Here is a 26162-nt window from a genome sequence, read left to right as displayed (position 1 = left end):
CTGGCCTGTGAAATGCAGGAGGTCACACTGGATGATCCAGTCGTCCCCCAGGCCTTAAAATCTACTAACTGCAAAATCAGATGACCACAAGATTTCTCAATCTTTTCTTCCATGGGGAGAAGTTTCTAAGCAGCATTTCATGCCAAAGCTGTGTCATAAATTACACTTGTTCCAGGTCTGTCAGTTCCACAGTGGAACTCCCAGGCTCTACAAACCTGGTGAGACTGGACTCCAAACCCATTTCTGAACTTTCCAGGTTGGTCCCCCTCTCTCTGCAGAAGAACAGATTGCAAGAGGCAGCTCCCATCCCTCAGTGAATAAAGACAGATGAGCAAGGCCTTCAAATAACATTCTCAAAGCCCCTCTCACGATGCAATACTTTGAGAACCAAAGGCGGGACCGTGGGTCTTACATAGGTCAACACAAATGATAGCAAGCAGCTGTCAACATAGGGTTGTGAACAACGAGTTCTGCGGAGAGGAAGGGACAATTTTACAAGTCTTCATCCACAGTCTGGAGCTCCTTGGTGAACAAGGCTATGTGATTAAACCCAACCAATGCTTATTGGTAGGTGGATTTTGCTTAATTCACTGGTTGGATTTCTACAGCTTGCCAAGATAAGGGGAGAGAGGTAGCTACACCAGCTTTTCTGTGAATTTGAGGCATAGTCAGAGCATTCAACAGGGCTTCTGTCCTATTGGGACAGCTGCTAGAGAAAACCTAAGGTAGAGAAATAGAGAATAATAGAGGATCAAGGCCAGAAACTGGGAAGACAGCAGACGTGGTATTTTCCTGGTATATGTTTGGCCTTTTAGGATATCTCAACAAGGTGACAGTGATGCACATGGCTTTATTAGTGTGCTTGTTGAGAGCTTGTAATTAATTGTAAAAGTTGCAATTTGGGCCTGGGCTTATTTGGAATGGCATGTGTTTGGGAGAAAAACTTTGCACCTACACATAACTCCAAGGGGAAATTAAAGGGGAAACCATGTATTTAGGATTTTTAAATTGGCTTTAACGAATACAAAGGTCCCACTCCTGAGTGGGGCCGAGAGGACAGACCCTGTCTGTTGCTAGTACAGGTCTGGTACACACTCAGGGAATGGTTTGAGGGTGATCTTCTCGATGAGTTGATCACGTGAGAAGGCTTTGGTGGTGTTATCAGCTAGCGGTCAGGGAGATTGACTGGTTTGCTCTGTCTTGGGTGGAATCCAGATTTCTGTTGGAGGCCACGATAGGCCTGTTCAGCACTGAAACCCAGGATTTCCCCATTGTGAGCAGTAAGATACTGAGCAACTGAGACCTATAAACCCCTGAAATATTCAAGGGGGAATCTGTTTGCTGGCGAGGGTCCCTTACAGCAAGGGTGCAGATAGCACTCTGTGATTTGGCACTTTGTCACAGGTACGCACACACAGTCGCTGTGCCTGGGAACTCTTCCAAGCCAAACAGAGAGCGTGCCGCCGTGCTAGCTCTTGTGACTTCATCACAAGGCTTACGATACCTGACGGGTCGGGAATCTCAGACCTTTAAAAGAAGTCACTGTCCCTTGTGGTTGTGGAGAAAAGCCGGAAATCGTGCCCAGAAGTTGCCCTAAAGGCTCAGAGACCTGAAGGCAAAGAATTAGAGCCCTGAATAGTGATTAAATCTCATGATTGTTTGAGGGCCAGACTCATGTTTTAAAGGGTGGAGGGACACTCTGTAACAAGCAGTCACATCAACACTAGCATGGTTGTTCATGGACTAGCTATACTTTCAACTTGGAATTTCACAGTGGTAGCTCCTCCTGCTCCAGAAGCCCAGACCGCTACTGCCTGAGCTACAGGAAAATCTCCATAGCTAGCCAACAATATAGGAGCTTTGATACACAGATGATCAATTCACATTCCATCCCACAGAGGGCAGTGCTGCATCTCAGCCAGTTGATCCTTATGCCTCTTAACTGCAACAGGCGGAGAGTTTGCTTATGTGTACTGCGGGTGTCTTTGGAGTGGAGGAAGCCGCCACAGGGGGATCCAGTGCAACTGGGTGACTTGTTTGCAGAGGTTGAGTAACCACATGCAGGTGCCAACACCAGTTTTGCCTTTCAAAGCAACAGAGATAAAGCCACCCAACCAGAAAAGCCAGCCCAGGGATGGGAAATACCAGCCAGGGTTTTCAGGCAGGCAGTTCCTCATCGGCACACAGGCAGGTGGCACCAGTCCAGAAAGCAGGGAACGTCTCACTCTTGTGCACCTTTGTACGGCACAGTGCCTGCGTGGACTCCCATTCCCCCCACATGTGCGGGTTCGAGTGCTCTGGCAGCAATGAAGACTGGCTAGTAGCTCCACAGCCTGTTCCTGAGCGGTGTAGCTTATGCTCCCAAAGGCAGGAGACTAGTTCCCTTCACAGCTGACTCACCTGGACCTGGGAGAAAGAAAACATCTTCACACCCCAGCTCACAGAGCCATTCATGAAGGAGCCTCTGATCTTTTGGGCTGTTTGTTCTCTGGTGGGTAAGTACCAGCTTTTGATTCCTTTCAACTTGGGGAAACCAGAATCTCCAGGGTTTTACTGGGGCAGGGGCTGGTTCCCGCAGTAGGGGTGGCTATTACATAGCTACCCTGGAACGAGATCACTTCTGCCCAGGTTTACTTCTAAGCTCTCAGCCAGCATTGCTCCAATCTTATCTGGTTTTATAGCACTGCCAGAGTGCATGGTGCTGTACAGCTAGTAAGAGAAGGACTAGAGATTGCCATACCCCATGGAGATAACCAAAAGGTTCCTATTGATGTCAATGAGCTTTGGATCATGTCCTCTGGGATTTAAGCAGACTGTGGGGACAGAGTATCGGAGGGGTAGCCGTGTTAGTCTGGATCTGTAACAGCGACGAAGGGTCCTGTGGCACCTTATAGACTAACAGAAAAGTTTTGAGCATGAGCTTTCGTGAGCACAGACTCACTTCATCAGATGCTCATCTGATGAAGTGAGCATCTGATGAAGTGAGTCTGTGCTCACGAAATCTCATGCTCAAAACTTTCCTGTTAGTCTATAAGGTGCCACAGGACCCTTCGTTGCTGTGGGGACAGAGGGCCCCGATCATCTCAAGCTCATCATGAGGCCGAATGGGGACATCCCTCAGGGCAGAAACTGGCGAGCCCCAGTTTCCTGAGCACACAGTGTCATTCCATTTCCTTCTCAATTTGCTTGCACCCAACAACTTGTGAAAACATAGGCCAGAGCTTGGAGGAACAGCCGGGGCACGCTGTGTAAACATGGACACTTCCAGGGTTACTGTCGCAACACAAGTGCCTGGATCAGATCCCTCAGCTGCGTTCCAGACCAGCAAGCCAAATGCCTAAGTCATAGGGAATCTTTGTGTATGTATATGGGGCCGTGCTCCAAAAGAAGCCCAAAGCCCGAGCCCCAGTCAGGAGCTCACATCACCTAGTCCACTGATTGCTGGGGCAGAAACCATCCCTTCTGAGCTGGAAAGATCAAGTGATTTCTTGCACTCCCCAGAGCCGGAGAGCACGTAGCTGGGGAGTTGTTTTCAGTTCACCCGGACGCTCCCAGGTCAGAGTCTACTTCCAGGCCTTCCTCTGAGTATCACTCTCCTGAATCCAACCCAACTAGCCTCTTGACTTCTCGCAAACAGGGAGGATCATTGCACATGCTGGGAGGTGGCACGCAGGGCATTAATGCCCAGGAAAAAGGCAAGGAGGCAAGTGAGAGGGGTGGGAGGTGTGAATTGTTGCCTTTGCTGCTCTGCCGTGTAACTACTGGAAACAAAATCCTGGAAAGAACACCTGCCTCCCACAGAACCACAGGACATAGAACTGGAAGGGACCTCGAGAGGTCATGCAGTCAGGTCGAGTCTCCAGCCCTCATGGCAGGACCAAGCACCATCTATAATCTATGTCATCTCTGTTAGATGGCGGGGAGGAATAGCTCAGCGGTTCGACCATTCAGCCTTACCTCAGTTCCACGAAAAATCATGGAGGGGATCCTCAAGGAATCCATTTTGCAGCACCTAGAAGAGGGGAAAGTGATCAGGGGTACGCAACATGGATTCACCAAGGGAAAGTCATGCCTGAACAATCTGATTAGCTTCTATGATGAGGGAACTGGCTCTGTGGACATGGGGAAGTCAATGGATGTGATATACCTTGACTTTAGCAAAGCATTTGAGACAGTCTCCCATAATATTCTTGCCCAGAAGTTACGGAAGTATGGACTGGATAAATGGACTGTAAGGTGGATGGAAAGCTGGCCAGACAGTCAGGCCCAATGGGGGTAGTGATCAATGGTTCAAGGGCTGGATGGTGGTCAGTTTCAAGTGGCGTGCCCCAAGGATCAGTTCTAGGGCTGGTATTGTTCAACATAAAATCATAGACTCCTAGGACTGGAAGGGACCTTGAGAGGTCATCGAGTCCAGCCCCCTGCCTTCATGGCAGGACCAAGCACTGTCTAGACCATCCCTGATAGACATTTATCTAACCTGTTCTTAAATATCTCCAGAGATGGAGATTCCACAGCCTCTCTAGGCAATTTTATTTTTGTTTATTAATGACCTGGATGAGGGGATTGATTGCACCCTTAGCAAATTTGTGGATGACAATAAAGTAGGGGGAAAGGTAGATACACTGGAGGGTAGGAATAGGGTCCAGAGCAACCTAGATAAATTGCAAGATCGAGCCAAAAGAAATCTGATGAGATTCAACAAGAACAAGTGCAGAGTCCTGCACTTGGGACAGAAAAATCCAAAGCATTGTTTGTTACAGGCTGGGTGTCGACTGGCTAAGCAGCAGTGCAGCAGAAAAAGAACTGTGGTTTACAGTGGATGAGAGGCTGGATATGACTGAACAGGGTGCCCTTGTAGCCAAGAAAGCTAAGACAAGTGACCATCTGTCCCGTATTTGGCAGGAGGGTCCCATATTTGGGATTGCAAAAGGGCACCCTGACTTCTTTTTTTAAAAGGGACAAACTGTCCTGTACTTGGCCCACCCCCTTACCCCCAGCCTAGGGGAAGCAGGGGGAGCGTGGGCAGCTGCAGCTTCCCCAGGGCTCTGGGTGATCACCGGCAGCTGCTGCTTCCCTGGGCTCCCTGAGAGTACCAGCGGCTGCCACCTCCTTCCCAGCTCCCCAGAGCTTGGAGGAGCTGCCCCTCCCCCCCCATATCTCCCCATCACCTATTTGGGACAGGGAGATATGGTCACCCTAAGGCTAATGGCGTATTGGGGTGCATTAGGAGGAGAATTTCCAGCAGATCTAGAGAAGTTTTTATTCCCCTCTATTCGGCACTGGTGAGGCCACATATGGAGTACTGTGTCCATTTCTGGGCCCCCCAGTATAGAAAGTTTGTGGACGCATTGGAGAGGGTCCAACGGAGGGCACCGCAAATGAGTAGGGAGCTGGAGCACATGACCTTCGAAGTGAGGCTGAGGGATTTGGGCTTATTTAGTTTGCAGAAGAGAAGAGTGAGGGGCAATTTGATAGCAGCCTTCAACTTCCTGACGGGGGGTTCTAAAAAGGATGGAGAGAGGCTATTCTCAGTGGTGAGGGACGGCAGAACAAGGAGCAATGGTCTGAAGTTACAGATAGGGAGGTGTAGGTTGGATATCAGGCAAAACTATTTCACTGGGCGGGGTGAAGCACTGGAATGCATTACCTAGAGAGGTGGTGGAGTCTCCATCCCTGGAGGTTTTTAAGTCATGGCTTGACAAAGTCCTGGCTTGGATGATTTGGTTGGCGTTGATCCTGCTTTGGGAGGCGGCTGAACTCGATGACCTCCTGAGGTCCCTTCCAGCCCTAGGATTCTATGATTCTATAATTCTCTGATCTCCAATGATGGAGATTCTACAACACCCTAGGCAATTTATTCCAGTAACTAACCACCCTGACAGAAGGTTTTCCCTAATATCCAACCTAAAGCTCCCTTGCTGCAATTTAGGCCCATTGCTTCTTGTCCTATTTTCAGAGACTAAGGAGAATAATTTTTCTCCTTCCTCCTTGTAACACCCTTTTAGGTACTTGAAAACTGCTGCATTCCTGGCAAGGGACTCAGCAAACTTCTGCGAGCCACACAGGCCTACAGCTCCTGGGATCAATCAGGTCACCTGCACAAGCCCTTGGTGGGCAGCCCAGGATGAGCCACAATACGCTGCCCTGCTGGGGAGCCATGTGCCGCCTAGGTACTCACTCAGAAATCCCATCGGAACCAGCCCCTGTCAGCTGTGATGACTGGGCTGGTTCTGCCAGTGTGTGGAAGCAGCTTTGGGAGGTTTTGGCCTGTGCCGGCTCTCCCCCCACAACCCCCGCCGCACAGCAAGGGACTCCTCAGGTGGTATCAAGCCCCTAGAGTCACAGCATCCGCCCAGGTCTGAAGCAGTAGCCGCTATGGCCACAAATTGGCCACATTGTTCTGAAAATGTAATTATTGTTCAAGCCAACTAGCCACACGCAACTGGCCAAACAGCCACAGGTGGCTTGTGGCTAGTGTGCTGGACACCACGGCTCTAGGGTGGCACCTATTATGTTTACCTCAGTAGCATCTAGGAGCCACCCAGTCAAGAAGCAGGGACCCATTATGCCGGGTACCGAATACACATGGCCAACAGGGCCTATGTCCAGCATGGGCCCAGGGACAAGATGGGAGGGGGACTTGGCTCCCTGTCCCCAGAAGGGGCGGGGCAAGATCAAAATGGGAGGGGCTTAGGGCAGTCAGCCTGAGCCTCCCTCCCCGCACCCTGATCCCTCAGAGCCACAAATGCAGCCCTGGCTCAGCACTGCTGTGGTGTTTCAAAGGGGCCCCGAGCTTTGGCTGCTGCCACTGCCAAAGTAGCAGCAGTGGTGGCCAGAGCTTCAGGCTCTTTTGAAATATCAGGCCCCAGGGCATCTGCCCCCTTTGCCCCCAGCCCCTGTCAGTGGGCCTGAATGCAGCCGAAAGATCATCCTTGCCCCAAGAGTCTCCATGTGGCCAGCGCGGGTGTGGCACAAGGAAAGGGAGCGTGGCCACATGCCTTTAGATCCGGCTGAAATCACCCTGAGAGCTGTTGGCTGATGGCGTAAATTAGAGCAGCCTTCAAGGACCCAGTCCGAGGCCTGTACCATTAGAGGTTCTGTGGTAGTGCAAAGACGGTGTGAAGGCCTGCTGGCCCCTTGTGACTCCCCGGAAGCCATGCTGAATGCTTGGTGGGTCCAACTCAGGATGTGACCCGTCGTGTGAGGCTCGCAGCATCCGCTGTGCTGCAGAAGTGCTGGCTGTCTCTCGGAATACTTTCCTCTGCCCCATCAAAGCTTGGTCCACAGGGGCTAATTTAGCTATTATCACTCAGGAGAGAAACCTTGGTGTCACTGGAGATAGTTCTCTGAAAACGTGCACACCATGTGCAGCAGCTGTCCAACAAGCAAACAGGATGCTTGGAATCATTTAAAAGGAGACAGAGAGTAAGACAGAATATCTCCTTGCCTCTATATAAATCCATGGTGCGCCCGCGTCTTGAATACTGTGTGCAGATGTGGTCGCTTCATCTCAAAAAAGACACCTTGGCACTGGAAAACGTTCAGAAAAGGGCAACAAAGTTGATCGGGGTTCAGAGCAGGTGTCATATGAACAGAGATTAAAAAGACTGGGACTTCTGAGCTTAGAAAAGAGGAGAATAAGGGGAGGTACGATGGGGGTCTATAAAATCATGACAGGTGCGGAGAGAATGAATAAGGAAGAGTTAGGTACTTATTCCCATAACGCAAAAACTAGGGGTCACCAAATGAAATGAATGGGCAGCAGGTTTAAAACAAACCAAAGGAAGTTTTCCTTTGCGCAGCAGTTGGCCTGTAGAACTCCCGGCCAGAGGAAGTTGTGAAGACCAGGACTTTAACACGGCTCAAAAAAGAACGAGATACAGTCATGGAGGATAGATTCCTCAGTACTTATGAGCCAGGATAGGTGGGAATGGTGTCCCAACCTCTGTTTGTCAGAAGTCAGGGACACCACCGGACCTTTGGTCTGACCCAGTGTGGCCGTTTTTATGTTCTTATACTCACATTCAAACACCAGGGCTGCAGTATCTCCAGGTGACTGGAATAGACCCGTTGTGGAGTCTTTGCTCGCTGCCATGGGATAGCCAGTACCCCCACTGCTGGCTGAGTGGTGTATTGAAGCTGGAAGCCCTGGCATTATGACCTGGAAGGTGCCTTTTAACGTTAGCTCCCTTGTCCCTCCAGGCTGTTTGGTCGCAGAGAGGTTGCTGCCTCCAAAACATGCAGCATTTTCTTCCACAAACTTTGAGAACATCTTCCAGTGGGAACATGAAGCTGGGACACACCCGGGCATGACGTACACTGTCCAGTACAAACGGTAGGTGAGCTTTGCCTTCTCCTCCCCAGCCCTGGCTTGAGCGGGCTTTGAGTCACAGAGAAATGGCTGGGGCTGATAAGGAGGCTGAGCTGGCAGCGGCTGCTTGTTTGACTGCAGCGGAAATGGCTCTGCTTGGAATGGTGCTCAAGGCTCTAGGATGGGGATGGGCAACCAGGAAGAGCGGGTGGGCTGCCTGAGCGGCCCTCCTTCACCTCAGTGGGCTGCAGTAGCCTGTGGCCCACTGGGGTTCCACCTGCCGTCCCACAATCCTGGGTCCTCGCTCTGCCATAACTCTCATGCCCAGGAGCCAGGGACTTACCCTCCCACTCCCGCCCCAGGCACTTTCAGAGCTGCAAATCACCTGACTGCTGCTCCATCTGCATTCCTCCCACCTCCCTCCCAGAGCTGGAACAGGGCAAACAGCTAATTCATGGCACCCCAACTTGGCACCCCAACTCTGGGAGGGAGGGAGGGAGGCAGGGATGGGGGAGGCTTAGAAAGCATGGGGCTCCAGGGCTCTGCTGTGCAAGAGGTGGGTGGGGAAGGAGCGCAGCTGTCCAGAAGTTCTCTGCAGAAAAGTGACTGTTCGCTAAGGAGGAATGAATGGAAATTGAAACCTCTCTGGGCCTGTAGATAAGGTCCCTGGGCCTGGCAGTTGGGGATTCTAATCTCTGCTCCGCTATTGACCTGCTGTGGGACCCTGGACTGCCATGTGCCTCAGTTTCCCCATCTGTGAAATACAGCTACTAATGCCGTCCCTCCTTTGAGAAAGTTCATTGAGCTAAACAAGGTAAGGAATCCTCTGGAGGAGCTTCACATGACTGGGCCGAAAACAGGGACGGGTGGCAAACTTGTGGCAAAAGCCCGATGAGATGAAGAACAAACTCCGTTCTATGACGATGACGATGATGATGGTGAGCGTTGGTTGATTTTTCCAGCCCAGCAGTAAGCGGCACCTTTTCCTGCCCTTCAGAGCCCAGCCTTGTCTCCATGGGGAGGGCGAGGTCGGGGTTCTTTCTTCATACACACGTGTGTGTTTGAGAGCTGGGTTAGAAACAGGCCGTGCAGCATTTCACAGGCAGCGCCTGGGGGACTTCTGATTGTGGCCCATTAGCATTTTCTTGCAGGCTCGCTGCTGTCTGGCCCAGCTAGCGAGTCATCTCTTCAGAGGGCTCCCAGCTCTGCAGTTCTCTGGCTCCAGCCCAGCTGCCCTCGTCTGGGCTCAGCAAGCTCCATAGCCCAGAGCCCCCAGGGAAAGTGCAGTCAGAACAAGGAGGCTCCCTGCTACAGGCAGGGTGGCTGCTGGGTGGGGAGGGATAAAGGGGGTAGCTACCCTGGGGCCTGATGATTTAAAAGGGCCTGGGGCATCAGGCCACCACTACTGCAGCAGCAGCTGTCACAGCCCCAGACCCTCTAAACTACCACTGGAGCCCAGCCCACTGTGGAAGACTGGCTGCCTCTAATCCCGCCCCTTCTGCCCAAGGCCACGCCCCTTCCAGGGTGCCTGGAGCTGAGCCCTCCCACATTGCCCTAGGCCTGGCAAAGTCTGTGGCCAGCCATGACTACAGGTCATGAGCCAGATTCCCTCTAATTTTTTTCTGTCCATGCATGGAATAAATTTTATGTGCTCCAAGACATGTGCAGATGTGCACCATCAATAGAAACACAGGCTGCTAGATCTCTCCTGGATGGCTGCCCAAGTGCTCAGTTTACAGGGAACATGGGATGGAACCCTGTATGGGGTTTATGAGCAGGCACTGTATGGGGTTTACGAGAAGGCAACACTTTCTCCAACAAGAACCAGCCTGTGTGCATGCTCAGGCAGGAGCCTTGAAAGAATACAGGCTGCTCATTAAGCGCTCAGCTTCCAGCTGTGTGTTAATTATGTTAATAAAGAAGCCCAGCTGCCTGCTTGCATCAGGCGAGGAATGGATAGGAGACATGACTGGCTTTCCTTGGGTGGGCACTGGCCTGCCTGCCCTTACTGGTAGGGAACCCTACTTTGAACAAATGTGAAATGTGGGATCCTTCCCAGTAGGATGCTTGGGAGGCCCTGGGGTGGCATCAGCCAGTGTTCCTGGTAAGCTGAACAATTGGGGGGGCCACCCCGGACAGATTCAGGTGCCACACAGATGATTAGCTGAGCACGCACTGCCAGCAGTCTGTTTCTTCTGGTGGTGCACATCTGCACATACTTCAGTGCACATAACAAAATTTATTCCACCCATAGATAGAAAGCTGTAGGGGGATCACTGGTGTCAGCCCCTGACACAGCTCCCCTCTGCTGCAGGCTGCTCCACAAACAATCTCCTGCATGCCTCTGCACTGGAATGCCCTGTTGTGCTAAGTTCCCTGGTTTAGTGTCACCACCCAGATGCAGAAAAACTACTCCCAGGCTGAGAGCTCTACAGCTGCTTCGTGCTGTCTAACACCTCAAGTTTGCCTGCCAAGGCAGTGGCTACAGGATGAGCCACGAGGTGCCTTTGGCCAAGGTGGGCTCCTAATGCCTCTGCTGTGCTGTGTGGCTGCTCTCTCTGCCAACACAGTTGCCAAGCTTTTGGCAGAGCTTACTTTGTGCCAGGGCTCAGCCCAGCACCTCAAGGCTTGGCACTTCAAAGCCACGGCCTCTCTGGACTTGACAGTACAGTGAGACCTGGCACCAGAAAGTAAAACCGTTGCTTGAGCCCCAACACCTCTTTCATTTCATATTAAGCACTGGCATCTGGGCTCCAGAGTCAGCTTCTCTTTATGTTTCCCTGGGGGGAGGAGAAACAGTCTATGCAAGGAGCTGCTTGTAGGGGAGATAAGAACAGTTATTCCCAGGCACTGGCTCTGTTGCCTGGATTACCCTCCCCTGGAGCTGCCACAACTGCTGCCTGTAGGCAAGGGTCCCCCTCATTTTTACCACATCCGTGGGTATAATAAATTTTATTATGTGCACCAAGGTATGTGCTGATGTGCACCACCAGAAGAAACACACGCTGCTGGAGGTGGGTGCTCAGCTAATCACATGAGCAGCACCTGGATCTCTCCTGGCTGGCTCCCCAAGCATTCATCTTACAGGATCCTAATCAGGATCCACATGTACTGAAAGATTGGCTGTGGACTGGAAAGCTCCAGTCATACCAGAATCCTCCTCTTGAGTCCCGAGTCCCGGTTCCCAGCCTGCACACCAAGCCATGGATTCCTGGCCTGCTTCCAGAAAAGGCAGAGGGGGCGTGGGCTCATTACATACCTGCCTTGTGAGCCACAGCTGCAATTTTGTTTAGCAACCAGAGCCAAAATGTTCCTGTGAAGTGTTGACAGTCAGGCAACTAAATCCATATCCTGGAACTTAAATCTCACTGGGTGAGTTCCTAGACTCCAACATTCAGTGCTGGGCAGCTGGAAAAAGAGGAACTCGGTCTCTCTTGATTCAGGCCTTGTTAGGCAGGTGGATATAAGTATCTCATGCCAGGCATCTAGCTTGGCAAATGTTGCCATTTGTCTGTTCAAGGTCTCTGTTAACTGCAGGGAGTACAAGCTGCATGTATTTCCTCTCCCCTTTGTGATGCTAATTCTTTGTTCTAGTAAATGCGCCCCTTTTTCATAAAGAGGAAAGCTAAAATGATACCTACTCTCTGGAGAAATTCTCATCCGCATCTGAAAGAAAAGAAGCTTAAAAACACCCCGTAAGGATATGTCCCAAATATGCATATTCATTCCTTGGTCAAGGGTTAGAAACCATTTTGGGTCTGAGAGCTGTAAGACCAGGGTTCTAGTCCAGGATTTTCTGCTGGTCTTGAATGAGTCACTGCCTGTCTTTGTGCCTCAGTTTCCCCATCTGTAAAAGTGTGTGGGTGAAATGATGTTTCACAAGGGCATATGGAGGCTTAATTCACGTGTATTTGTAAAATGCTCTGAGATCCTGCTCTGCAAAGCCTGCAAGAAGCAGACGATAGTGACACTGGTATGTGTGGTTCCTTTGCTAGTGCAGCTCTCAAATAGTTAAGCACAATATTTTCTAAATGGATGTACAGGTTGAACCTCTCTAATCGTAACTCTCTCATCCAGCAACATCCGAAATCCAATATTATTTTAGTTAGACAACCACTTATCATGGGTGTGGCCAAGTTTCCTGCAGTCCCATAAAGTTTGTTAACAGCCACCAGTCCTGGCTCTCTGTGTTCTGTGCTGTTATGTAGCTGTAATTTACCTCAAATGTCTTCTAAGAGCCCAGTGAGCAGTGCAAGGGCTGGTAATGCTGCTAGACAATAGCGACTTCCTATGGTCCAGCAAATTCTCTCGTTCAGCACCTGTCAGGTCCTGAGGGTGCAGGACGAGAGATGTTCAACCTGTACGATATATTATAGCAAATCCATATGGTAGCAGTCACATTGTCTTTTCTTAGGTACGGGGATGAAAACTGGCTTGACAAAAGGGAGTGCCAGAACATCACGCAGCTCTTCTGTGACCTCACACGTGAGACCGAAAACATCGCTGAGCGCTACCACGCCAGAGTGCGGGCTGTGTTCTCGGACAGCAGGTCCTCCAACTGGGTCTTCTCAGAGCGGTTCTGCCCCAGAGAAGACAGTAAGAGACACGACTGGCGTCGGTTAGCACCACACACCTGATTAGCGTAGGATCAGGCCTGTTTGCATTCATGTCTGTTGCAACACGTCTGTTGGCTTTGGTGTTGCAGGACAAAGACCACTATGGGGAGGGCTTGGGAGAGATCCACTCCTGAAGGATACTGTGATGCTAGACAAGAAGAGGGCAAACTAAATGGCTTTGGGCCCCGATGACGTCCGTGTCCACAGTAGGCTAGAAGTCTTTGAGAAAGCTGGAAATCTCTGGAGGAGTAGCTGCCCAGCTGAGGGCATTCGTGGGCTCAGTTAAGGGATAGAAAGACCCAATGGGACACTAAGAGGGGTGTGATGGGCACCAGTGGGCAACCAGGAACCAAGTCATAGAAGCTGTGAGATATGGAGCTGTGGAAAGTTAGGACAAGTTGCCAACCTGATGGATACTTAACACAACCTGCCTGGCTTTACTGCTCTGCCACTGATTGATAGTGTGGCCTTGGGCAACTCTCTTACTGCTCTTCTGTATCTGTACCAGGGCTTAGATCAGCTTAACTACGTCTCTCAGGGATGTGAATTTTTCATATCCCCGAATAACATAGTTAATTTGACTTGGCTTTTAAGCACAGACTAGACCTCAGTGTTTCCAAAGCCCTTTGAGATCCTTGCATGAAACAGGCTATGAAAGTGCCACACAGTATCTGTCACTATTAGAACTTTGCCTTTCTTTGGGGGGGTACACATCAAGGTGGGATTATACTGTATGCCACTGCCATTGTCTACGGTGTGATTTTTAAAGCTGTGTGACTCTGATGAGCTACAAGTGGTTGTTTTCAACTCACAGCTGATCAAATGCTTTGCCCTCACCTGTAATCTTGTTTGATTTCTTCTGCCACTTGCTCTTGAGTTTATTTAAGAGTTCTCCATTCACGGGGATTCTTTCACATCCTATGATAAAGAATGATCGATGACACCTTTTTATAAAGCCCCATAAAAGTTTAACAAGTCTAGAATTGGTCTGAAGGTCACAGTACTGTGGCAGAAGCGACAATGCTACTCGCTAAACAGATGCTCCAGTAATTTATCATCTTTAATCTAATTAAATGACCTTGCCCACTTTCCATCCTCTAGCTACTCTTGGAAGACCAGAGGTGCAGTACTTTCCTAACGTTAGATCAATCAGATTTTCCATCCAACCCCCATACACTCCTCTGAAAGATGAGGATGGCAGCCAGCTAACTGTGGAGGACATCTACAGCCGATTTGGTACAATTGATTACCACTTGAAGCTATTCAACCAAAGAACGCACCAAGAGGTAACACCCTGCCACAGCTGATTGTTGGCTTATTGGCTGTCTGAATAAAATGTGGGAGTGGGGCAGGCATCCGAGTGAATTAACGCTCAATGGGATTTTTGAAGAACAATGGAATTTTCTGTATTTGATATTCAGAGAACCCTAATCCAGCAACCACCTATCTGGGAGGTTTAGTTGGAAAATGGATTTTCAATCTGTCCCATGAAAAATGTCAAGATTTTGAAACTGTTTTTCATCTGAATGGGGACAAAAAATACCCCACAATTTCAAAACTTTTCATGAATCATTCATTTGGGGTCCATTGCAACATTTTGTGCCACTTTGCCTCTTTTTTTAGATGTCAATTTCAAAATGAGAAGTTGTTTAAAAATTCAAAATCAAAGCTCTTTGTCCAAAAATGGTAAAACAGGCTCTTCAGGCCCTTTGAAAAGATTTTTCCTCCTTTTTTCCCCTAAACAACTTTTAACCGAAATCAATCCAGTTTTGTGAAAATTTTCAGACTTGTCAAAATAGCATTTCCTGATGGAAATCCACTGCAGTGAAAATCATCCAACCAGCTCTGCTACTTTCAGTCTCGAGAAAGTGAAATGCAAAAACCAAATGAACAGCCTCATGGTAGAAAGCTAATCAGATATTTTGCTAATCTTGGTGGTTACTAGTAAAAATTCTGTGAGGATTTTATCTGCCAGTGGCAGTTTTTTGTTCACTGTTTTAATTGGAACTGAAGTAAAGAATTTTAACTTCTTGAAAATGAACATCTCTGCTTTGGGTTTGGTTTGAACAGTGGCAGAAGAGTGAGAACAGCAAAGAATTTGAAATTTTCAACTTGAACCCGGACACTGAATATAATGGCACAATATATTTCAAGCACTTCCAAAAAACAAGCAAGCCTTCTGTGTTTAAGGTTAGGACGTTGCCAGGTGAGGCGGCTAAACTTGCATGTCTAAATGACAAGCCCATGCCTTTGCAAATGGGAGGGGCCATGGATGTTTTGTGATTCCCCTTTCCAGGCTAGCCCTGGCCCCACCCCTTCCACCTGAGATCCCACCCCTGCCTGAGCCCCACGTGCTCCGAATGCACTTTCACCCCATGTGGCTAGAGGAGCCTGGGCCAGCCTGTCCCAGCCCCTCCAAACGCCTCGATCCCCAAGCTGCCCCAGGCCATCCTCGCCCCTGACCAACAGCCTGAGCCCCTACCTAGCTTTTGCGGCAAGCGGGAGTGGGAGCAAAGGTGGAACCTTAGTGCAGAGCACAGACAGGATCACTGCCTGGGTTAGGAGTCTGAGCCTCCCCTGGCCTTCAATCCCTGTTGCCCATGGGAGGTGATGTGTTCCCTATAAACCATGTGCTAGTGCGGCCACTCAGGAGAGATTCAAATGCCACTCAGCTGCTTAGCAGAGTGTCCTCAGCTAGGTTTTGTTTCTGCTGGTGGTGCACATCCGCACACACCTCCGCGCACTCGAAAATTTATTCCACACATGGACGGGGAAAAAGATCCACGCACAGATGGAAAAGATTAGAGAGAACATTGGACGTGTCCCTGTGGCACTCTGTTCAGAGATGGATCCATTCTATGAAAAGGCTTCAGAACTGCTATGTCAGAGAGCACAGTCCAGCAGCATTGTTATTCCACTACTTTCCACTGCCTTGGTGCAAGCAGACGCCGCTAACCATGGAGTCCTGGGCTTGTTCCGTAAAGGAGACGCCATCTGCAATAAGAGTCAGAGTTATCAGAAAGTTTGGGACCAGCAGGAATGAAAAAAGCAAGGGATGGTTTCAAGCAGCTACAGGGAGCAAGGTGGAGAACAGCTGTAGTACTTAATGCAACATTAAGCCCTAAGAACTTAATGCTCGTAAATGGATTAGATGATCCAACAAATGATTTCCTATCTTACTGAATGAGACTAATTTGCATGTTTTTTTCTCCCTGATGAACAGACACCACCTGGGTCCTGTACTGTGTTGGAGGAATTATATTTGCTACAGGGTTGCTGTTTGCCATGATTTGTTATGCAATCTATAAATACATCAAGCAACGCACAGCACAGCCAAAGTCTTTGGTAAGAGTCTTTAACTCATTCCAGGAAATATTCTGTGGGAGAACGCACATTTGAATACATCGCTGCTGGAACCAGGGGTAATGGAGGTGTTGCAGAACTGCATAGATTGAAGTGGTTTCTCTTACAGACAGGGCTTACCGCATGTGTCAGTGGCTCTAATTTTCCAATGTTCCCTCTAATTTTTTCCACCCATGGGCAGAATAAATTTTGTTCTGTGCACCAAGACATGTGCAGATGTGCACCACCAGCAGAATCACATGCTGCCACTGTAGGTGGCCGTGGGCCCCTGCTTATCAGCTGGGCAGCACCTGAATTCCTCTCGGGTGGATGCTGAAGCATTAAGCTTATGGGGAACACTGCTTAGCAACACTACAGCCCAAATAGTTCCAGGTCCCCATCTGAACAGGATCATAGACTTCAACTGACCTTGAGAAGTCAAGTCCAACCTGTAAGTGCAAGGACAGGGGTCAGCAACCTTTCCGAGGTGGAGTGCCGAAATCTGACCTTTTGACTTCTATGTACGTCTGAGTGCTTGTGTTACTTTTTAAAGTCACTAACAGTCCTACTTACAATAGCTTCATCTATAAATTAATGAAGATAAAGAGCTTTACAGGTTAGGTGGTGGTTGGTAACATTAGCTGGTCTTTTATTAAACCACAGGTGCATGGCTTTGAGCAACCTCCCTGCTCCATGGGGGAGAAGGGGTGGGACTGAGCTCCCACCTCTCATGCTGCTCTTGGTTGCTGATCCCTGTGTTGGAGGCAGGATCAAGTAAACCTAGAGCACTTTGAAAACCTATTCCAGAGCTTACTGACCCCTAGGGTTAGGAAGCTTTTCCTAATATCTAACCGTCTCTCCTTGCCCTCAGTGGGCATGGAGAACAACAAAAGGGGAACAAAGAGAGAGCAGCTGATCACTGCACTTTCTAGCAGCTGTAACAGGGTCAGGCCAGCAGACTCTAGGATGGGAAAGGCACTTCAGAGCACAGCCTGAACTAGGGGAGGAAGGGAAATAGTTGTTTCAGCTCACAGGTGGAAACAAGTAATGGAATTAAGGAATGAGAGCCATCAGATCTCAGGGCTGGTGGCAGGGCTTTTCGGAGATGTCCCAGGCAGAGAAGGAGTTGAGGGGCGTGAGTGAGGAGGTGGATGAGATAGGGAAGCAGTTGAGAGGGAGCTAAGGAGAGACAAGACAGATAAGGGAGTGTTAGCAAAAGTGTTAGCCTGGGTTCCCCTCTCCCAGTGAGGCCGAAAGCCTGGCCTGTGGCTAGGGAAGGGGAAAAGCGTGACCAACCAGCCCAGAACAACCAAGATGAGTGTAGTTGAAACCCTCAGCCAGGTGGGAGAGGTAGTGGACCCAGTCAGGACATGAGGGCACTTTGCCACACAGCCCTTCCCATGTTTTCAGGTGGTTATCCTGTCCCCAGCACTGTCTTCTTTTCTCAAGAGTTTCCTCTTAGGTCCAGTTTTCTAAACCTTTTGTCACTTTTGCTGTTCTCTTCAGGACTCTCTCTGGTTTGGCCACACCTTTCCTCACCGTGGTGCCCAGAGCTGGGGACAGTATTCCACCTGAGGCCTCCCAAGTGCAGAGTAGAATGGGACCTTTACCTTCAGTATCTGAGATACAATATTCCCATGAATACCCCCCAGAATACCCGTCCTTTTTGCAACTACATCAGTTGAGTCATGTTTCATTTGTGATCCATGTGAACCCCCCCAGATCCTTCTCAGCAGTCCTGCTGCCTAGCCAGTCTGCATTTTGTAATTGGGCATTTGATTTTTTTTTCCTTCTTCAGTATTTATAGGGGCCGTCTCCAGCTCTGGAGCACCTGTGGGGGAAAATGTAGTGGATGCAGAGCAGCCCTTGGCATCCAGACTGCCCTCTCTGCCTCTTGCCCACTGGTGGCTTTGCTGATCAGCTCCTCTCCTGCCCTCCCAGTGTGCCACAAACAGCTGCTACGTGGCATTTAGGAAGTTCCAGGAGGGAGGGGAAGCAGAGCTGGAGCATGCTTGAGAGAAGAGGCAGGGCAGGGCAGGGCAGGGGACAACTTTGGGGAAGTGATGGAATGGTATAGGGTGGGGACAGAGCAGGGGCAGAGCCTGGGGGAAGGAATGGAAAGGTGGTGGCCAAGCATCCCTCCAAATAGAGGGGAAGCCAGTGCCTATGTTCATTGTGGCACTTTGCACACCATTGTCCAAGTTATTAATGACAGTATTGAATGGTACCAGACTCAGGACTGACCCTCTCCGCTGTCCCAGTTTGACAGCGCACCACTGATAATTACTTTGAGTCCCATCTTCCAACTTGTTGTGCATCTCCCGTAGAGTGAGTCCATTTAGTTCATGTTTCCCTGGTTTGCATTTGAGACAGGTATGTGGAATTGTGTCAAAAACCTTACTTAAATCAAGATCCATCACATGTACTGCTTTTCCCCATCCACTAGGCCAGTAACCAGGTCAAAGAAAGAAATTTAGATTGGTTTGGTTTGGTATGGTTTGTTCATAACAAATCTACGCTGGCTGTTCCTTATAACTTTGTCATTCCTCTAGGGCCTTATAAATTGATTGATCTTTTGTCCCATTATCTTTCCAGGTAGTGAAATTAGGCTGACTCATCTATAATGTCCTTGATCCTCTTTGTTCCCCTTTTTAAACAGGGGTGCTGTCTTTCCAGTCTCCATTGTGCTGGGACCTCACCAGTCTGCCATGAGCTATTAAAGATAATTGCTAGCAGTTCTAAGATTGCTTCAACTTCTTCCTTAGGTACCGGAGGAGGAATTTAATTAGACCCTGTTGATTTGAATACATCTACTTTATGTAAACATTCTTTAACATGTTTTTACCTATTTTGGCTTATGTTCCTTATTCCTTGTTAGCATTATTTGTGTTGAGTGTGTAGACCTCATTAACTTTATAATAGCGTGATAAACATTTCTGCCTTCCTGATGTCATTTATTAGCTCTGCTAAATAGAGGACCTACACTTTCCATTGTCTTTCTTTTGTGCCTACTGTATTTAAGAACCTCATCTTAACTGCCTTTAAGGTTCCTAGCTAGGTTACAGAATAACTCACATTGCGCTGTAGCCTGTCTGATTTTGTCCCTACATGATTGTGCTGTTCATTTGTAACTCCTCCTTTGCTATTCATCCACGTTTCTACTTTTCGTAGGATTCCTTTTTGATTTTTCAGATCATTAAAATGCTCCTGCAGAAGTCATATTGGCCTCTTACAATTCTTCCTATTTTTTTTCCTTTCCACCCAGATGGGTTCTAGATATGCTTTTAATATTGTCTCCCTGAGAAACTGCTCTGACTCCTAAACATCCTTTTCCCTTAGATATTGTTTTAAAGTTTGCTTTGAAGTCTATCGTCCTTGTTCTGCTGCTCTCATTCATTTCTCTCCTTAGAGTCATGAAAGCTGTCATTTCATGCTTGTCTCCATTGTCAGATTCTCAATCAGTTCTTCCTTGTTGGTTTGAAATCAAATCTAACATCGCTGCATTCCTGGTTACTTCCTCCTTCTTGCAAAACAAAAAAGTCCTCCCCATTACAATCACAGAACTTCTTAGAAACAGGTTTTGCCGTATTACTTTTCCAGCCCATGCCTGGGTAGTTAAAGCCCCCCGATCTTATGTTTTGAATATTTCTGTTATTGGTCCTAGAAACGCTTCATCCACCTCCTCTCCTGATTTGGTGAGACCCCACTATGACATCACCCTTATTGTTTAACCCCCGCTTTGTCTTTATCCACAAGGTCAACTGGTCTGCCTCTCACCTTGTTCTGAACCTCAGAATGAGTGCATACATTCTTGGTCCATCCCACTGTATCTCCTCTCTTTTATCATGCCTGCCCTACTCCAAGAACAACACACCTGCTATACCAATATGCCAATCACAAGACTTATCTGTCCAAAAATAGAACACTAGCATGACTGGTTGTGGTAGTAGCTGTATTGAAAAAGGGAATTGTGTCAGGCACGTATCATGCTCCTTTCCAATGCAACGTGGTCATTCCACATCAGGAAAGATTGTAGTGGTGAACAGGACAGCTAACAGGGGAAGGCGGCAGAGACAGAGAAGGCAGTTGCCCTAGGGCTCAGCAATTTAAAAAGGGGCTGGGCAACAGCCCTGGTGGTGTGTTTCAGAGTAGGTCTGGAAGGTGGTGAACACCAGAAGCACCTGTCTGTATTATTCTTTGCAGCCTAAATTTTCAAAAGTGACAAGTGATTCTGGCCACCTCCCTTCACCATCTGGCAATAACCTCAAGGGACTTGAGTTTTAGATGAAGGATGCTCAGCACTTCTGAAAATCAGCCCCGTTAAACCATGTCACATTGAGCACCCACAACTAGAGGCATCCAACCTCACTAGTCACTTCCGAAAACCTGGGCCTACATGTCCATGCCCCCATCTTAGTGGCTATCAACAGTATTGGGAGCTGTGCGCTAAGCCAAGGCCAATCCACTTCTACAGCCAAGAGCAAGAAGGCATTGGTTCTCTTCTACATGGGATCGTGTCATTGGTCTGGTGCGTAATGAAGGGTGTTTGCCTTCCTTTGAAGGGACACAGGAAGATGCAGGATCCCAGATCAGTCAGTGGATCCAGTCGCAAGCTCCTCAGCATGCTTTTCCAAAGGAATTTTGCATAATATAAATCAAACTTTTTGAAGATTCACAGCCACTAACTTTTGTCTTTCTACCATGACAGGATTTCAGAGGGATTTCAGCCTTCGAGCCCCTCATGCTAACAGTGGAGCATATTATAAGCCCCATTCATGAGTTAGCCAAATCTGCCCTGTTCATCCCAGATGTGCAGCCGCCTGTACCTCCTTTGCCACAAACTGGCTATCGACAGCAGACTGAAGTGTTGGCGTTCCAGCCTATTAAGCAGCCAGTCAGTCAAGTGGATGGTTTTCCTTCAGCGTACATGCCTCAGATAGCCCAGGAAAATACACCCTGCGCGACAAAGAACAAACCTCTGGCCTTGACATACGGAGTGTGTGTCGAAAGTCTAACATGCATCAGGTCTCAGCCAGACCAGATGCTGCCGGACGCTTGTCCTGAGAGGTTTGCCAGTGACAAAACCAAGCCTTCCGGGGAGAGGTTCTGTGAGGAGAACTACAAGGAGCAGAGGCCCAAGTTGGCAGAGAGGGAATTATGGGAAAGCAGCGATGCTGATGTGAGAGGATCCTCATCCTCCCGGGGACAAGCCCAGCAGCTGATGCTCCAAACCGGCTGTGAGGACATCAAGCTGCCCATGCCCCAGCAGTCACTTTCGCAACTGCCAAAAGGAGGAAACTACAGAGGACAGACAGCAGGTTTGCTGCCGTTGCCGTCCTCGATGACAGTTGACACAAAATCTCCCTCAGAGGTTGGGCCTCCACCTTCACTCCCCCTCTTACTAACATCAGTCTGTATTGGTGATGACCCCCCTGAGGAACGCAGCTCAGGCCAGCTGGTGTTATTAAAGTCATTGTCACAGCCTAAAACCGAACAGCAGCCTCTGGACTTTCAGATGACAAACGGGCTACCGGCAGCAAGGGAGCCAGGCTACCTAGGTCTAAACACCTCTGAACTCCATGCCTCTGGCCCCAGCCAGCACAATGACCTGTTTTTCACTCAGCTGTTCAGAGACTTGGATTTAAAGCTACAGTGGGAGCATGGGCAGGACGAAAACACACTGATGTTAGCACAGCATTGAGTGATCTCTAATGGCCCAATGCTGCCAACTCTACCAATGTTAAACATTACCCTATTGGGCAAGCATCCTCATGGAAATAAATCAAACTGCTCCCTGAGTAAGGTACTAATGAATATACAAAAGAATGTAAGACTTTGGCTATAGGTTTTCATGGGCCCGGGTGCCCTTCCTAACTACATGGCTTCCAGGAAAGCTATGTTATTTTTGCACTTTAATAATACCCAGCTCTGCTTTTCTTGGATGTTGTCCAACTGAGGATACTCAAAAAATTACTTCTTTTTAAAACCACGCGTAAGAGAGCCTCAGCTCAGCTGCCAAACATAACCCCCCTAAAATGTGGGGAAGTTGTGGAGGGACCCCTGTTTTGCAGCTGATGCCTCTTCTTCTTTGCATCCAAACACTCAGATCTACACGTGGGGGAAGTTCAGGTCCAGATGGAGACAGAGCTACAAACAAGTCTTGTTCAGAGACACTCTAATGAATGGCCATTTACCAGATGTTGACAGCATTTTTAAGCTGAGTAGCAGATGCAAGACTGCAGGCTGGACCTGTAGTCTCTTCACTTGTTTGTGGGTCACTCTCTAGCTGGAATCTATCAGAGGTTTTGAATCAAAGCTGATGGAGAGCAGAATCGGTTTGCATTGTCACAAGGGCAAATTCAACTTACACTCTTTCCTTGGCTTTTGACTAAAGGCGACCATAATGCCTGACCCATCCTCCTCCACCCTTCTCCTTAGAGAAGGACTGATTGGTGTGTCATTTCTGTGGTTAATAGCTCTGTCATAAACAAGGAATGAGTAAGGGCAACCAAATAAAGAGATGGAGTAAATCATACTGAGGCCAACAGCTGCCACTTCGCCGGTTTGTAAGTGTTTCTGTTGAGGCTTTTAGGTAAATATTTATTTGAAAAAAAAGCTCATTGGATTGGTTTGCATATAGTCCAACCCAGGTTGTTTATTGTGGCTGTGCTATTTCATCCTTCAGTAGGTGTTTCCTTTTGTGTTTCCTTCCACTTTTTGCATGGTGGGCTAATGGAGCTAGGGAACCTATTAATAGTGCAACCCTTCTGCAAGATGGAGCTGACAACAGTCAGGGCCTGGCTCAATAGTTAGAGGTTCCTCTCCATCCCTCCAGCACAGAACTGCATGCTTCGGCTGCCTGCTGCTGAGTAAGACGGCCTGCAGGAGAGCCCCAGAAGCCCACCTGGGAGCAGCTGCAGCCAAACGCTCCAATCGGCCGGCTTTTTCTTGCCCAAATGCCCCATGGGCTTACTGTCATCTCTGCCTAACCCAGACGTTAAATTCACTCGCCAAGGCAGGTAAAATTGTCCACGTGCAACCTGGTGCCCTCAAAATCTATAAACGTTCCTGTTCCCATGACCTCCAGGGAGGGCTTTTGAAAGTGGCACGGAGTGACAGAATGGGGAACGCAAAGTAACCCAAAGCTTCCACAGCACAGGGGTGCAAGCGAGGTGAGCTGGAAATCTCACTTACAATGTTGAGTGTTGTCAAGGGGGCCCACAGCCCTTGTAGGGCAAGGTGGGAGAGAGGCCTGGCACCACGTCCCCTGAAGGGGCAGAGCCCAGAGCAGAAGGGGAAGGGCTGAAGGCAGCCAGCTCTTGGTGCCAATCAGAGTGCCGCCCTGGGCCTCCCCTCAGAGGCACGTAACGAAACAGAGCTGCGTGGCTGCAGCACTGCAAAGGGGCCTGGAGCACCTGATCTTCTAAGAGAGAGGCTGCATCTCAGCTCTCCCCTGACAGGAGCCATGAAGGTCTTGCTAGGACAGGGATGGGCAATAAGTTTTGATGGGGGAAGTGGTCAAGGGCTGCACTCTTCCATGATATTAATGGAGGAGGTGGGGGGGGGGTTGGGGTGGAGGTGGGGTGCAGATGGGAGCTCAGGGGAAGGGACTGGGGTGTAGGAGGGGGTGTGGGTTCTAGGAGGGAGTTTGGGTGAGGGAGGCAGTTGTGACCTGTATCAGGGGGCTGGTGAGTAGAAGGGGTGCAGGGGTTTGGGCTCTGACCTGGGGCAGGAGATGGGGGTGCAGGGGCTGGGAGGGGGGATGAGTGCTGGAGGAGGGGCACAGGGTTTGGGTTACATGGGCTAGAGGGGCAGAAGTGGAAGGGCAGAGGGTTGGGGGAAGGGAGGGGTTGGGGTGTCAGAGGCAGGCGCAAGATGGGAGACTTAGCCGGACAACTCTTGGCCAGCAGCTCAGCAGGTTTCTCAGGCAGGCTCCCTGCCCACCCGGCCATGGCAGGGACCATGTGTGTCCATGAATAGCTACAAGCCTGAAGTGGGGGGCGGGGGAATGTGCTTCCAAACAAACATCTCCATTGGCCAGAACACAGCCAATGGGATTGTCCTGGGGCTGGGGGCAGCACATGAAGCCTCTCCCCCCTCCTGTTGGGCTGGGAACTGCTGAAAGACAAACAGCACCTGAAGCCACTTTCCTGCGTAGCGGGAGTAGGGGTGGGAGCTCTGCCTGAGGCTCCCCGCTGCATCTGTGGGTCGGCTGCAGTGGGTTGGTGGGCTGTGTTCAGCCCATGGGCTGTCTCTTACCCAGCCCTGTTCTAGGATGTGCTTTGGTAGTAGGGGTGGGGTCCAGCTGTTCTGACTCAGTCACATTCTCCATGTCAGCCCTGGCTTGCGTGGTCAGGAAGTACAGAGGCACCTAATAGTTGTGTGGCTGTGAGAGCTCCGTACAGGTCACACTGCCAAATTGGGCCCTGTCTGTGGAACTGGCTACAGAGGCGGAACTCCTTTCTTACTGTCCTGGTAGTGGCCTGACCGTGAGGTCCAGCCAGGGTCATTTCCCAAGCGCCCGGAAGCCCCATCATTTGAAACTGGCCTGGGCAAAGCCCTAGGAGCTATAATTCATGGATCGAGGACACATAGGACGAGCTCAAGGTGACCAATATTTGCTGTGCATTGTGCGTTGTTCAAAGCTTTGCAGAGGTCAATGAACAGGAGCAGAGGTGATGTGTGGGGGGGGTGCACAAGAGGCACTTCAGGTGAGCCGGGGGGGTCCTTCCCCTCCCCCAGCGCACTTGGGCTGCACCATTCTAGAGGCAGGAAGGGACAACCCCTGCACTCACAGGAAGGAGAGGTGCAGGGCTGGGGCAAAGGCAGGGCAAGAAGCAGCTTGGGGCAGAGAGGGGCTGTTCGGGGGCATGTGGCCAACACACCCCCCCCCCCCGCAGAAGTCTCTCACCCGTTGTCGCTGACTAGTTACAGTGGTCAGCAACTTTTCCAAGGCAGAGTGCCGAGCTTTGACCTTTTGACTTCTCTGGATGGTCTGAGTGCGGGTGACACCTTTTCAAGTCGCTAGTAGTCCTACTGACAACAGCTTCTTTAATACCTGAATAAAGGTGCAGAGCTTTACCGGCTTGGTGGGGGTCGGTAGCATTAGCTGGTCTTTTGTTAATCCACAGCTTTGAGCAAGCTCCTGGCTGCAGAGGGAGGTGTGGCGGGGCTGAGCTCCTGCCTTGCGTGCTAGTGAAAATCAGCTTGTGTGACACTCTTGGCACCTGTGCTGGGAGTTGCTGACCATGGGTCTAGGAGGATAAGAGGCAAAGGGAAAAAGGGATGTTTTCAGATCGGCTGCACTGTGGAGCTGAGGAGGCAGTGGAAACCCTGCGATGGTCGGGAGAGGGGAGGCTGGGTGTCTATTTTCCATAATAGACATCTCCTCTCTCTGATTACTCTGAACTAGCATCGAGCCATGAGCACCATGGCCCATGACTGTGGCATGCCTCCAAAAGAACCAGCTCCTCACTCTGCGTTCAAGTGACCCTACCCAGCCAGAGGCTGCTCCCCAGAATGGAATGTTTGCTTTGCAGGGCGACCGTGGTGCCCTTCAGCCGCGATCGAATTTATGGTCATGAGCGTCAGACATGGGCAATAAAGCGAAACTGAACGCCCCTGAGCACACAGCCAGCAGGGCAAGAAAACCTTCCTGCTTTTGTCTTTTGAAATAGTTCAGCCTGGCCCCTGCCCAAATCCCAAGTGGTTGCTCTGTTGCTGCTTGGCCCTTTTGCCCACTGGCACCAACAGATGGGTTTTCCCGAGGAAGGCCTGAGGGCCAATCGTAGGCAGCACACAATGGAGGCTAGGTCTCACCAAAGCTTGCGCTGCTAGTGGGGTGGGGGTGGTGCGTGGGGAGCAGTGGCAGGCTTGGGACTGCCAGAAAT

At 49.8% G+C, this 26162-nt stretch overlaps 1 protein-coding gene across 1 annotated transcript; it reads left to right on the top strand.

The window, feature by feature from the left end:
* Positions 1-7655: 7655 nt before the first annotated feature.
* Positions 7656-22799, top strand: IL22RA1 (interleukin 22 receptor subunit alpha 1). The gene is made up of 7 exons (XM_074976058.1): positions 7656-7680; positions 8206-8338; positions 12729-12910; positions 14032-14216; positions 15001-15136; positions 16154-16275; positions 20981-22799. Exons 1-7 carry the CDS (start codon positions 7656-7658, stop codon positions 21971-21973), a joined length of 1776 nt encoding a protein of 591 aa, XP_074832159.1. The 3' UTR covers positions 21974-22799.
* The last annotated feature ends 3363 nt before the right edge of the window (positions 22800-26162 follow it).

The sequence above is a fragment of the Carettochelys insculpta genome, chromosome 24, assembly GCF_033958435.1.
Source record: "Carettochelys insculpta isolate YL-2023 chromosome 24, ASM3395843v1, whole genome shotgun sequence".
Lineage (NCBI taxonomy): Eukaryota > Metazoa > Chordata > Testudines > Carettochelyidae > Carettochelys > Carettochelys insculpta.
This window is presented reverse-complemented; position numbering and strand designations above follow the sequence as displayed.